Source organism: Brachyhypopomus gauderio, chromosome 20 (genome assembly GCF_052324685.1).
Source record: "Brachyhypopomus gauderio isolate BG-103 chromosome 20, BGAUD_0.2, whole genome shotgun sequence".
In the NCBI taxonomy this organism is placed as follows: Eukaryota; Metazoa; Chordata; class Actinopteri; order Gymnotiformes; family Hypopomidae; genus Brachyhypopomus; species Brachyhypopomus gauderio.
In genome coordinates this window covers 9,841,172-9,852,323 of record NC_135230.1, presented here as the reverse complement: position 1 = coordinate 9,852,323, position 11,152 = coordinate 9,841,172, and the positions used below count along the sequence as shown (strand labels likewise).

At 42.1% G+C, this 11,152-nt stretch overlaps 2 protein-coding genes across 4 annotated transcripts; one reads left to right on the top strand and one right to left on the bottom strand.

The window, feature by feature from the left end:
* Nucleotides 1-47: 47 nt before the first annotated feature.
* Nucleotides 48-2,529, bottom strand: trappc5 (trafficking protein particle complex subunit 5). Its single transcript, XM_076983182.1, has 3 exons — nt 2,346-2,529; nt 1,705-2,024; nt 48-1,571 (listed from the first exon to the last, which is right to left on the bottom strand). The coding sequence occupies exons 2-3, from the start codon at nt 1,972-1,974 to the stop codon at nt 1,275-1,277; spliced, it is 567 nt and encodes a 188-aa protein (XP_076839297.1). The 5' UTR covers nt 1,975-2,024; nt 2,346-2,529; the 3' UTR covers nt 48-1,274.
* On the top strand, nt 2,526-11,068 carry serhl (serine hydrolase like). Of its 3 annotated transcripts, XR_013122643.1 has the most exons (13): nt 2,530-3,061; nt 3,463-3,609; nt 3,731-3,844; nt 4,182-4,223; nt 4,942-4,961; nt 5,056-5,130; nt 6,750-6,859; nt 7,030-7,109; nt 7,703-7,737; nt 7,879-7,955; nt 8,416-8,497; nt 8,613-10,458; nt 10,938-11,068. XR_013122643.1 is itself a non-coding variant. In XM_076983181.1 (12 exons), the coding sequence occupies exons 1-12, from the start codon at nt 3,004-3,006 to the stop codon at nt 8,757-8,759; spliced, it is 984 nt and encodes a 327-aa protein (XP_076839296.1). In that variant the 5' UTR covers nt 2,526-3,003; the 3' UTR covers nt 8,760-10,563. The 3 variants fall into 3 exon arrangements, 2 of the variants coding, with proteins under 2 accessions (XP_076839296.1, XP_076839295.1); XM_076983181.1 differs by lacking the exon at nt 10,938-11,068 and having other exon boundaries at nt 2,526-3,061; nt 3,466-3,609; nt 8,613-10,563; XM_076983180.1 differs by lacking the exon at nt 10,938-11,068 and having other exon boundaries at nt 8,613-10,563.
* Nucleotides 11,069-11,152: the final 84 nt, after the last annotated feature.

The window sequence follows — 11,152 nt, the reverse complement described above, 5'->3', positions numbered from 1 at the left end:
CTCTCTCCTTCAGATTTTTATGTTTAGGAAAATACGACGGCTTGTTAAGGTTCAGACGTTTTATTATATGGACTGCAAACATTTAGGAGACATACTTTTACCAATCGTGAAGAAAATAACATTTTCTGAATAATAAACGCAAACAAGTTTACATCAGGATGACCGTTATTACCAAAGAATGTTGACGAGGACAGCTTTAACAGGGTTGCCAACTTTTGACGTTCGCTTGGAGTGAGATTTTAACCTGGAGCCACATCATATATGTGGATCTGAGGTAAATAAACTGGATATTTTTTTTCGGCGTGAGATATCGGAAGTGTGGCGTGAGAGCGTGTGAAAACGGTCAAATGCGTGTGTCTCACGCTCAATGCGTGAGAGTTGGCAACCCTGCTTTAAGAAGTTACTAATCACATCCGCTACAAGAGACAACCCCAAATGACTTAAATACATGGCAAAAAACAACGCAAGACACCATAAATGTGTGTAGGTGCAAGAAAAAATGAATTGGAAATCAGTTATAAAAATTAACAGGCCTGAAAGTTGACAATTTTCTCAGTAAAATTGATGTCATAGTTATGAATTTAAGCTAACAGTACAAAGTTAACAGAAATCACGGAATGTTACACTGGTTGTATGAAGTGAACGCTCCTTGTGGCCCAAGTGAGGGAGAAAGTCTTGCTTTAAAAAAACAGCTAGAATGTGACAATACTGTACCATCTACTAAAAGACAGGAGGTATTTAGAAACAAAATGGGAACATCTTAGAAATTATTGCATCTTCAATGTAGATGAAATAATACTACAAAATCTTTGCAGTTAACAGTGGCAATTATCTATTTTTAAGGACACATGTTCACTTTCAAATTTTTACACTAATTGGAAAATGTACACATTTTACAATAATTGGAAAATATCCCGGACTATTTAAGCAATTGTCATTTTAAAAGATCTATACTGTCCACTTCTACTCTAAATGAACTTAACCTTTGCCAACAAATGCTGTAGTTTTGCCATCATTTATGCAGTGTGTGATGTTAAGTGTATTATCTATATAAATGTGTAACACATAAAGCTGCCAAGGATCCGATGGAGCTTCTCCACCCACCTCCGCAGTCCCTGTCCACCCCACATTCAGTAACCTATACGCCACCTAATTCTCTCACCTCCTCACAGAAATGGCTGCAACTTGTTCCTTTCAAGCAGTGAGTTTACTGGAATTTACAGTCGTGAGTTAGAAAGAAGGACATTCTCCCGAGAGGACTAAACCGTGGTCTCTTATCTACCATCCAGAGCCTTATCACGAGCAATAACAGCTTCGTCGAACTTAATCATGAGTGTAGTTCCTTTATGCCAGTGCACGGTGACTTTGGCTGGGAAGCCACTATGAGTCAGAATGGCCTCCACGATGCCCCCAGTGAAGGCCGCACAGTTCAGAGTGCTGTTCTCTTTAGGTACAGAGATGTATGCGTTAATCAGAGGCTCCTTCTCTATGATGTAGTAGGTCTTGTCATCATCGTTGGCTTGTTCCAGCTTATCTGCTTCCTTGCCAAACAGGGCTTTCCATACATTTATCTAGAGAGACGCAAACAGGGAGAGAAAGTAGACAGACAGACGATAATAGAAATTTATGAGATGAGAGTCAAACTTAAGTTTGTATAGAATTACCCTCATTACAATGTCTTCCACACTGTCCCGCGAAACGCACCTTAATAAAAAGGAGAATGTTCAACACTTTGGTTTCCCTCTTGCCATTTTTCTCCCTCATAACGAGAACATCCAGGAGACTGGCGCCGACGCCTTGGCCCATGTCGGCCAACCGCCCCTGCAGTTCGGACACGGAGTAGACGCGGCTCTGGCAGTACTGCACCATCTCGGAGAAGAGGAGGGCGAAGGCGCTCACGCTGACCTCCGTCTTGGGACGAGTGAGCGGCCGCTCCAGGATCGCCGACTTGCCTCTAGTGAAGCGCGTCTCCATTCAGAAGGTCGAGATGGTCGGTGTCGTGCACGGAAGTCGTCCAAACCAGACTGTCAACGAGAACAGTAGGGTTAATAACATGCATTATGAAAACTTCGTGTAATGTACGCTATGCATGCAACGCTATTTAAGACGGGATGCAGTGTTGTAGCCAAACGTTTTGCAATGAATCCTGGAAAAAAATAGATTTTTATTCGCTATCCTGCTTGGCTAACGTTAGTTAGCTATGTTGCTAGCGAGGCATATAAGGTTATATTTTGTCGTTGGGTGAAAACGAACAAGACAAACTAGATACATAATCAACTGTTTGCAAATATATATATTTATAATGTACAATACACACACCACCATCTATTTTAAATTGTTCTTACCCAGTGTTTTAGGTCCTTACAGTGTGAAACTAGGGTGTTCATTGACTAATAGCAGGTAGATGGCGTATATTTCAAAATAAAAGCCAAAAAAAAAAACGATAGAAACGTTTCCTGTGGTTACTGAAAATTCTGTATTTAAAACGCAGCTGTCCATAATCTTAGCTACCATTCTGTGCATTCAATGAAACCCTGTTTAAATACACCAGGAATTCAGCAGCAGTTTGAGAATGAACTCTACGGAACTATATACTCACGCCTTTTATTTTGTTAAATATAACGTTTCCGGAGTGTGGTTTAGATATGACTCACACAAGTTCAGTTTCATAGTAAGTGGGTATTCATTTAGAACTTAAACGAATATGAGATAACAGATGTTTTTAACGGGCTCGAACATTTAAGACTTAATCTCAGCACAAAACAGGTCCTTGACAGTTGTTCTATTGGCTTTTAAGTTACGGACATCTTGTGGAATTGCTGTTTCGGTGTTACATCTGTCACGGCGCATCTATCAGATACTACATACTCTTGCATAAGGTTGCAGTATTGGCTATATTCTACATAGCTCACATAGCTACATAAAAGTTTGTAAGTCTTTTACTTCTCTTTCAAAAATCCACTTTTTTGGACCTTGCGTAACGTTACCAGTGTTTATGTAAGCATGATCCAGACACTGAAAAGTGTCAGACACTTGGCCACGGCAACCATGAAGCAAACAGGTAAGTTGTAATAAAAAAAATCTCCATAAGGTTAGATTCTGCTCATATATATAACTGGGCATGGTACTGTATGAGATTACCGTCTTTAATGTGAGGGCGCAAAGACACGAGCACGCAAGATCACGAAAGAGCAGAAACCGAGACGCGAGCGAGGGGCTTCGCGCAGTTCTCGTTCTCCGGTCTCACTTTTGCTGTTTTTGCTCGGTTTTCTTGATTTTTGCGTTCTCCTTGTGTCTGACCTGCTCGATTTAACGTTATCTTTGCGCTTTCACATAAAATGCAATTAATCAATTAATTTCATTTCATATTGCCGTTACTTCACCAGGTGATGCACACCTACTGATGTACTTTAACAGCAACCATACAGTTGTTTTTTGGGGAAAAGTAATTTCTCGTTTTAGCAGTGTCAGAGATCCGTATACCTGTTCCATGGGGAGAGATAAGAGGCAGGACTTGGGGTCCTGATCATGGGCGTCCAGTATTGTGCCTGCATGGCTGGTCCGACAACTGTGGAACCTTTAACACCTTAATTCCACTGTTACCTAATGGTAAAGTATTTTTTTCAGAATTACACTGAAAATATCATCAAATTCATTTTTGTCTGACTCCATTTGAGGTTCTCTCTCTCTCTCTCTCTCTCTCTCTCTCTCTCTCTTCTCTCTCTCTCAGATTTGAACTATGTGGCCATTGATTTGCCTGGCCATGGATTCTCCTCACATAGACCTGCAGGAATTTTCTACGCCTTTCCTACTTATGTTTCAGATGTGCGAAGAGTCGTAGAAGGTGACTCCTGTTCAATTATATTTAAACTATACCACAGCACATCTTGTGTCTGTCGTGGACTAAAGTAATCTCTTTTCGTTATTACTCTGACTATTTTACTGCCTTCACTGCCGTTTTGGTCTGGTGGTCAGAGGACATGTTAGTCATCTGTAAGACCAGGGTTCAAGGTTGCAAATCTGCCCTCTGCCTTTGCCACAACTGGTGTCATAAGTGAGATGCTATTATGAAGCCACTGGGAACCCATGGTCAAAAGACATCCCTGAATTAAGTTAAAATGAACCCTGTAAAACTGAATTTGCTGTGTAGAAGGTCATTAATGTAGACTATCTGTGTGCAGCTCTGCAGTGGAAGCGCTTCTCCATAATAGGACACAGCATGGGTGAGCAGGTCTTTATTTTTCTCAGCAGAACTATGTGCATTTTAGAGTAACATAAATGACAGATTTTCCTTTTGTTGTACTGGACAGCTTCAGTCTTATGTGGACTGCCAGCATGCAAATATAGAAATGGTGTGTTATTGGTAAATGCTGAGGTGATTATTAGACGTCTCGAGAGAGAATAATGTAAAAGTCTGCCTGACAATACTTACGAGCTTCCCTTTATGATCCCTTTATCTTCAGGAAGCTTTGATACATCAATAAAACAAGCTGTTATTAAGTTATCAGAGCATCTGATTCACATGCTGCAATTATTTCCATATTCTGCAAGTCTTATTACCCAGCAATTTAATAATGAAGCACGTGGGTAATGTCATAAATATGAGCGACACACATGTTTGAATACTCCAGTGTATACAACCTTTCCCCCCTATTTTGTCTATCCTTGGAAGAAACTCATTGAACCCATGTACTGTCTGACCTTTTTTGACAATAAGTAACATGTAACCGATCCTCACAATGTCATAATACACCATGTTGTTCTTTCTCACAAATTGAATGTCTAGTAGATCTGAGTGCACAGCCAGTGTTTGCTGTTGAGTGACTTATTATTCAAACTATATTATCCTTCCATCAGGATAACTGCTTATAGATAAATGTAACTTGGTAACAGTGTCTATTGACATAAACATGGGTCTTTATATCTTTGTTTGCACTACAGGTGGCAACATTGCTGCAGTGGTAAGGCTGTGCAGTTTCATGTTAATTTGGGTAGAGGGTCAATACACCATGAATATTTGGTTTGCTTTGCTGACAGCTGTTTGCTTTTGGGTAGTTCAGTGCACTGTATCCGGAGATGGTGGATAGCATTATACTTCTGGACTCGTACGGATTTCTTCCAGCAGATATAGTACGCATGTGATTCATCAAATAAAACCAAAGCATATAATAAATATCATATAAATACACTATATTGCCAAAAGTATTCGCTCACCTTCCTTGACTACTACTTCTTTTCGTGCCTTTGAAACTTACAGTTTATATTACAGTTTCCCATTTCCCTACACAATCCTTTGCATTTTTATTGAACACTGCAAGATCCTTTCGGCTGCACTGATTTGGTAGTAGGGGGCAAACAAGGCAATGTTGCATTGTATGATCCTCTTCTCCACATTTACAGGTGGTCTGGCCAGTTTCATATCCTTCAATCAAGGGATCAAGGTAGAAGCGTTCACGTCGCGATCCCTGTCAAGTGATATTACCTATATTACTTGCGAATTCTACCAAATACTTTGAAGCTTCCAAATACTTTGAAGGTCAAAGACCTTCCTTGACTAACATATGAGCTTAGGTGACATCCCATTCCTAATCCATTGGGTTCAGTTGGTCATATATTTTTGACCATTCTTCCAGAAGCGCATTTGTGAGGTCGCATACTGATGTTGGACAGGAAGGCCTGGCTCTCAGTCTCCACTTTAATTCATCCCAAAGGTGTTCTATCTGGTTGAGGTCAGGACTCTGTGCAGGCCAGTCAAGTTTTTATGGACCTTGCTTTGTGCACTGGTGCACAGTCATGTTGGAAGAGGAAGGGACCAGCTTCAAACACAAAGTTCCCACAAAGTTGGGTGCATGGAATTGTCCAAAATGTCTTGGTATGTTGAAGCATTCAGAGTTCCTTTCACTGGAACTAATGGGCCAAGCCCAGCTCCTGAAAAACAACCCCACACCATAACCCCCCTCCACCAAACTTTACACTTGGCACACTGCAGTCAGACAAGTACTGTTCTCCTGGCAACCACCAAACCCAGACTCGTCCATCAGATTGCCAGCATGAAGCATGATTTGTGATTCGTCACTCCAGAGAATGCACCTCCACTGTTCTAGAGTCCAGTGGCAGCGTGCTTTACACCACTGCATCCGCATTGCACTTGGTGATGTATGGCTTGGATGCAGCTGCTCGACCATGGAAACTCATTCCATGAAGCTCTCTGCGCACTGTTCTTGAGCTAATCTGAAGGCCACATGAAGTTTGGATGTCTGTAGTGATTGACTGCAGAAAGTTGGTGACCTCTTCGCACTATGCGCTTGAGCATCTGCTGACCCTGCTCCGTCAGTTTACGTGTCCTACCACTTCATGGCTGAGTTGCTGTCGTTCCCAAACACTTCCATTTTCTTATAATACAGCTGACAGTTGACTGTGGAATATTTAGGAGCAAGGAAATTTCACGACTGGATTTGTTGCACAGGTTGCATACTATCACAGTTCCACGCTGAAATTTACTGAGTTTCTGAGAATGACACATTCTGCATGCCTAGGTGCTTAATTTTATACACCTGTGGCCATGTAAGTGATTGGAACACCCGATTCCGATAGTTTGGGTGGGTGAGCGAATACTTTTGGCAACATACAATATGTTGAAAACTATATTTAAAGATAGATTATAGTGATTCATACATAGACATTATTGCTTGTTTCCACATTTTGGCCTTTTTCTCCTTTGTTTCCTCATTCAACTTCCTTGGTCACAGAAAAGGAAAAGTAAAATGCTGAGAAATGGGATTGACCAAATGATTGACTATGAAAAAAACATGGACGCCAGGAAGGAAAAGGTCTACTCATACGAAGCAGCCAAGGAAAGGTGAGAACCTCGGTCCTGAGCCTGTAGGGGTCAGAACCTCTGAACTGAGCCTGTAGGGGTCAGAACCTCTGAACTGAGTCTGTAGGACTCGGAACCTCGGCCCTGAGTGTGGTCCATCTTGTCTGTTGTGCTGCTTACCTCTCTGGCCATGTCTCTTCCTCTTCTTCCAGACTGAAGGCAGCAAACCAGTATCTTTCAGACCAATCTGTTCAGATCCTTCTAGAACGTGGAGTTAAAGAGGTCAAGGAAGGTTGGATGTTCTTTTTTCATTATTTACTCATGGGGTGTGTGTGTGTGTGTGTGTGTGTGTGTGTGCGTGCGCGTGTCGGATGTCACTCCCCCAGCAAACCAGTATCTTTCAGACCAATCTGTCCAGATCCTTCTAGAACGTGGAGTTAAAGAGGTCAAGGAAGGTTGGATGTTCTTCCTTCATTATTCACTCATGGTGTGTGTGGGATGTCTTTGAGCCCAAAGAGGGACTCGTAGCATGCCCTCTAAATGGCCTGTTCTACTATCACCCCTGAGTGATGTGCTTGAAGACTCATAGTCCCCGCCCACAAAGGAATCTCTGCCTCCTCTGCAGTCTATAGACAGACCCTGATTACTGACTCATAACACGCTATACCAGCGATGTTCTCCAATGCTAATTCATTGTTATTCTTGGGATTCTGCAGTTGGAAATCATTATTATTAAAGACCAAACAAAGGTCATAACATTAACTGCGATTACATCTACCATAACTATAACAGCTTTAGCAAAAACGGCGTCCAAACACCAGGAAGGGAGCAATGTTTTACAAGGATTTAATAAATGGTAGTTTCTTCATTTCTTGTCTTTTGAAGGTGTCGTTTTCAGCAGAGATTTCAGAATTAACCTGGTGAGTCCATGTCTTCAAAGACCTTCATTTGGGGTTTTTGTTGTGGGTTCATCCCCCTCTCCCTCATGGTTTCCTGTGTCATTTCTTTCAGTTTCAGCATTTATTGTGACTATTGCTGTTTTCTCCCTGTTTGTGTTTCAGATAAACGTGGCACGGTTCAGCCTGGATCAATGTCTATACCTGCAGTCACAGATCAAAGCTAAAGTGTTAATACTCTGGTGAGTGCTGTATAGCAGGCTAATGTGTTAATACTCTGGGGAGTGCTGTATAGCTGATAAGTATGGCACTTCTTACTACCACACTGTACTGAGATCACATACAGCAGGTATTTCCTCTCTGGTATATGTTTTATCTGGTAATCACAGCATCTGAATTAGGTCATTAGATTTTTTGAAAGAAGGTTTTGGTTGGTGAAATCAGATACTGTTGTGGAGGGTTGGCATGAATACTTACATAGTGTTCTTGAAAGATTGTGGTGTTCAGGTCTGGGTGGGGACGGGGCATAGTGACTGCAGTGAGCATTTAAACTAGTAATCCCACCTACAGCCCTCCAGAGTTTGAAATCCTTAAACTCTTCAGACCTGATGAACACGCTGAAGAGAACATATCCAAATGATCTTTATTGAATGAACATTTGACGCTTTCTTTTAATGTAAGTCTGTCTGTATTAATTTTCAGGGCAAATGAAGGTTTGGTGAAAACGCATCCACAATTTGATGATTTTTTAAATCCTCTAAATAAGGGCTGGGAAGATATAAAAGTGAGTGTTTGCCTCATTTCCCATACTTTGTTTATCTCATACACAGAGACACAAGTCTTCAGTAATATTTTTCCCCCCGTGTCTGTCGTCTTCTGTCATCTCACCCCCACCTCAGAGCACCATTTTGAAAGTGGATGGAGACCATCACATCCACTTGAACAACGCGGAGGTGATGGCGCCCTTCGTCAGGGACTTCTTGCTGTCCCAGAATTCTGAGTTGACCGCCAGGTCTCCAGGCGACACTCAAACAGCCAAACTCTGAGTCAAACTCTCCCATCCTACATATGCCCCACAAGCAGCCAGCACACGCCCAGCCTGACGTCCACTCACATTCACACTGTGCGCTTAACACACTTATTTTATGTAGTTAGTATGGAACTCAGTGGTTACTTAGGATTTAAAGAATTAGTTTCATATTTCATGACTTTGAAATGCCATTACAGCACATTGTGGGGTGGGTTGGGGGTGATGAACACATGGTACTCATATTGTAGACCCAATAAACTGCTGCCAGTGCTACTTTAAGATAGGAACAGTGCTGTGAAAAAGTTTTACCCCTCTGTCTTCGTTCTGGAATTGTACATTTTAAACATTGAGTTTTAAGACCCAATAATGTACAAAAAGGACCACAATACACCAACAACCGCCTGATAGATGTTTTATGTAATTATTCAGAAACGATATTCAACACCCATGTGAAAAGGTGATTGCCATTCCCACACACCACCAGGGCCGGAGTGGGCCACTTTTTCAGCCCGGGAAATTCATGTCAAAATCCGGCCCAAATTTTTTTTTCCCTCCTAATCGGTCCAAACTAGAGATTGACTTGAGCCGGCCCATCGGGAATCCTCCCGAATCTCCCGATTAGCCACTCCGGCTCTGCACACCACCATCGAAGTATGAGACTAAAAGAACAAGCAGCGTTCGGTTTTTGCCATACGTAACGGCAGACGAGGTCAACCAGAAAATCTGTCTGTAACACATCGCTCGAGAACTTGGGAAGATCTTCTAGGTGTTTCTCAGCAAACTCGAGAGGAACATTAATCTTGGTTAGCAGTGTTTACCACCGTGATGTTCTGCCATGGATCCCATTCTTGCCCAGTGATTGTTCGGATAATTGAGTCATGAACACTGACCTCGTTTAGAGGCCGGGTGCTTTTTCACTTCCTGGATGGTTCTAAGCATTCCCAATTTGGACTGTGTGGCTTTGGTTGTAGTTTAGTGGAACAGACCTGAAGACTGAATAATTGATACCTTGCATCTCAAAGACATGAAAGAAGCATCAAACCATTGCATTTTCAGTAGTATATACTACTATATACTATTCTAACCCACTAGAAAATCAGACAAAATGTGTAAAAAAATTCCTGAGTTCAGACAAGGGTTGGGACTTCTCCCCAGCACTGTGTATTACTGTGGAAGTAGGGAAGTTATGTAAGCTGTACACTGGGGAATAGGGCTGTCATCATGGTGTTCAGCAGCGTTGCTGCTTTAACGCATAGGTTCCAGCCACTCGGCTGATCACAACTCCCTTCATAGGATAGAGGCTGTCACATGACCCTCTGTGACGTCTGTGACCTCTATACCGTAAAAGATTAACTTCAAGAAGACATCTTACAACAGCTAGCACGTTTTAATAAAACAAACTAACTAGTGAAAGATGATTTACTGAATGTCTGTATTTTGATAAATGCTATAAAAATATATTTAAAAAATGTGCATGTGTCTAATATCCTTCAGACCACGTTTTCCTTGTATTGTGTTTATAATATAAAAGTATAATGCATATAAGCCAAGTCAGATCTATTTCAGCTGTCTGTCAAACACAAGCACACTCCAGATCACTTAACACGATGCCCTCTTAGAGGAAGCTGTAAATCGTCTTTGTGTTTTACTGGTCTGCTGTATATGCCTCAGGTGACAGTCTGAAAGCTGAGCACAGAGTCTACTGTTATGTAGGAGTGAGTAGGAGATTATTTTGGAATGTGTCGTGTGTGTGTATCTGAATGCAGATTGTGTGTGTGAGCGTGTGTTGGGGAGGGTGTTGGAATGTGTCATTTATATGTCGATGCAGCAAAAATGAGGGGAGAGGAAAATGGAGCATTCTAATGCGGTGTGTGAGAGTGTGTGTGAGAGGACTGAGCTTAAAATCACCCTGTGTCTCGTAGCTCACTCTTAATGTCTATTTAAAGCAAACTCAAATGAAATCCATGATGGCATCAGTGTGATCCAGCTACTGTAGACAGAGAGGGTCAGGGGGAAAAAAAGCCTTATATAAGACTCCTCATTCGCTCTTCCTTCGTCACAACCGGTGCTGTTACTATAGTTACACCCCCCCCCCCCTCCCTACAGGGATGGCACAGCTTTAGGAGAGCGTGTGAGCTCACAGACCCCGTGAGCAGAGTCTCCAAGTGCTGTATCTTTCCATTCAACTCCACAGCCCGCCACAGGTTTATAACAGCCACACTGCAGCTCCAGCGTTTCACCGTCGTGTCGAACGGCCAGAAGTCACACAAGCAGCCAGCGAATACGAAAGAGAGAGAGAGACGGAGAGAGAGAGAGAGCGCACAGGTATGTGCAGATGCAGCGGAACATGTGACATGTGGATGTGTTCTCGGTCATGTATGGTGGAAGTCATGTAATGTGTAAGTGACT

Coding starts and splice junctions, on each gene's coding strand:
- trappc5 (XM_076983182.1), bottom strand. CDS start 1,974: ATGGAGACGCGCTTCACTAGAGGCAAGTCGGCGATCCTGGAGCGGCCG. Junction 1,572..1,704: donor ACATTCTCCTTTTTATTAAG/GTGCGTTTCGCG, acceptor GCGTCTCTCTAG/ATAAATGTATGGAAAGCCCT.
- serhl (XM_076983180.1), top strand. CDS start 3,004: ATGATCCAGACACTGAAAAGTGTCAGACACTTGGCCACGGCAACCATG. Junction 4,224..4,941: donor CATAATAGGACACAGCATGG/GTGAGCAGGTCT, acceptor TTTGCACTACAG/GTGGCAACATTGCTGCAGTG. Junction 5,131..6,749: donor GATTTCTTCCAGCAGATATA/GTACGCATGTGA, acceptor CCTTGGTCACAG/AAAAGGAAAAGTAAAATGCT.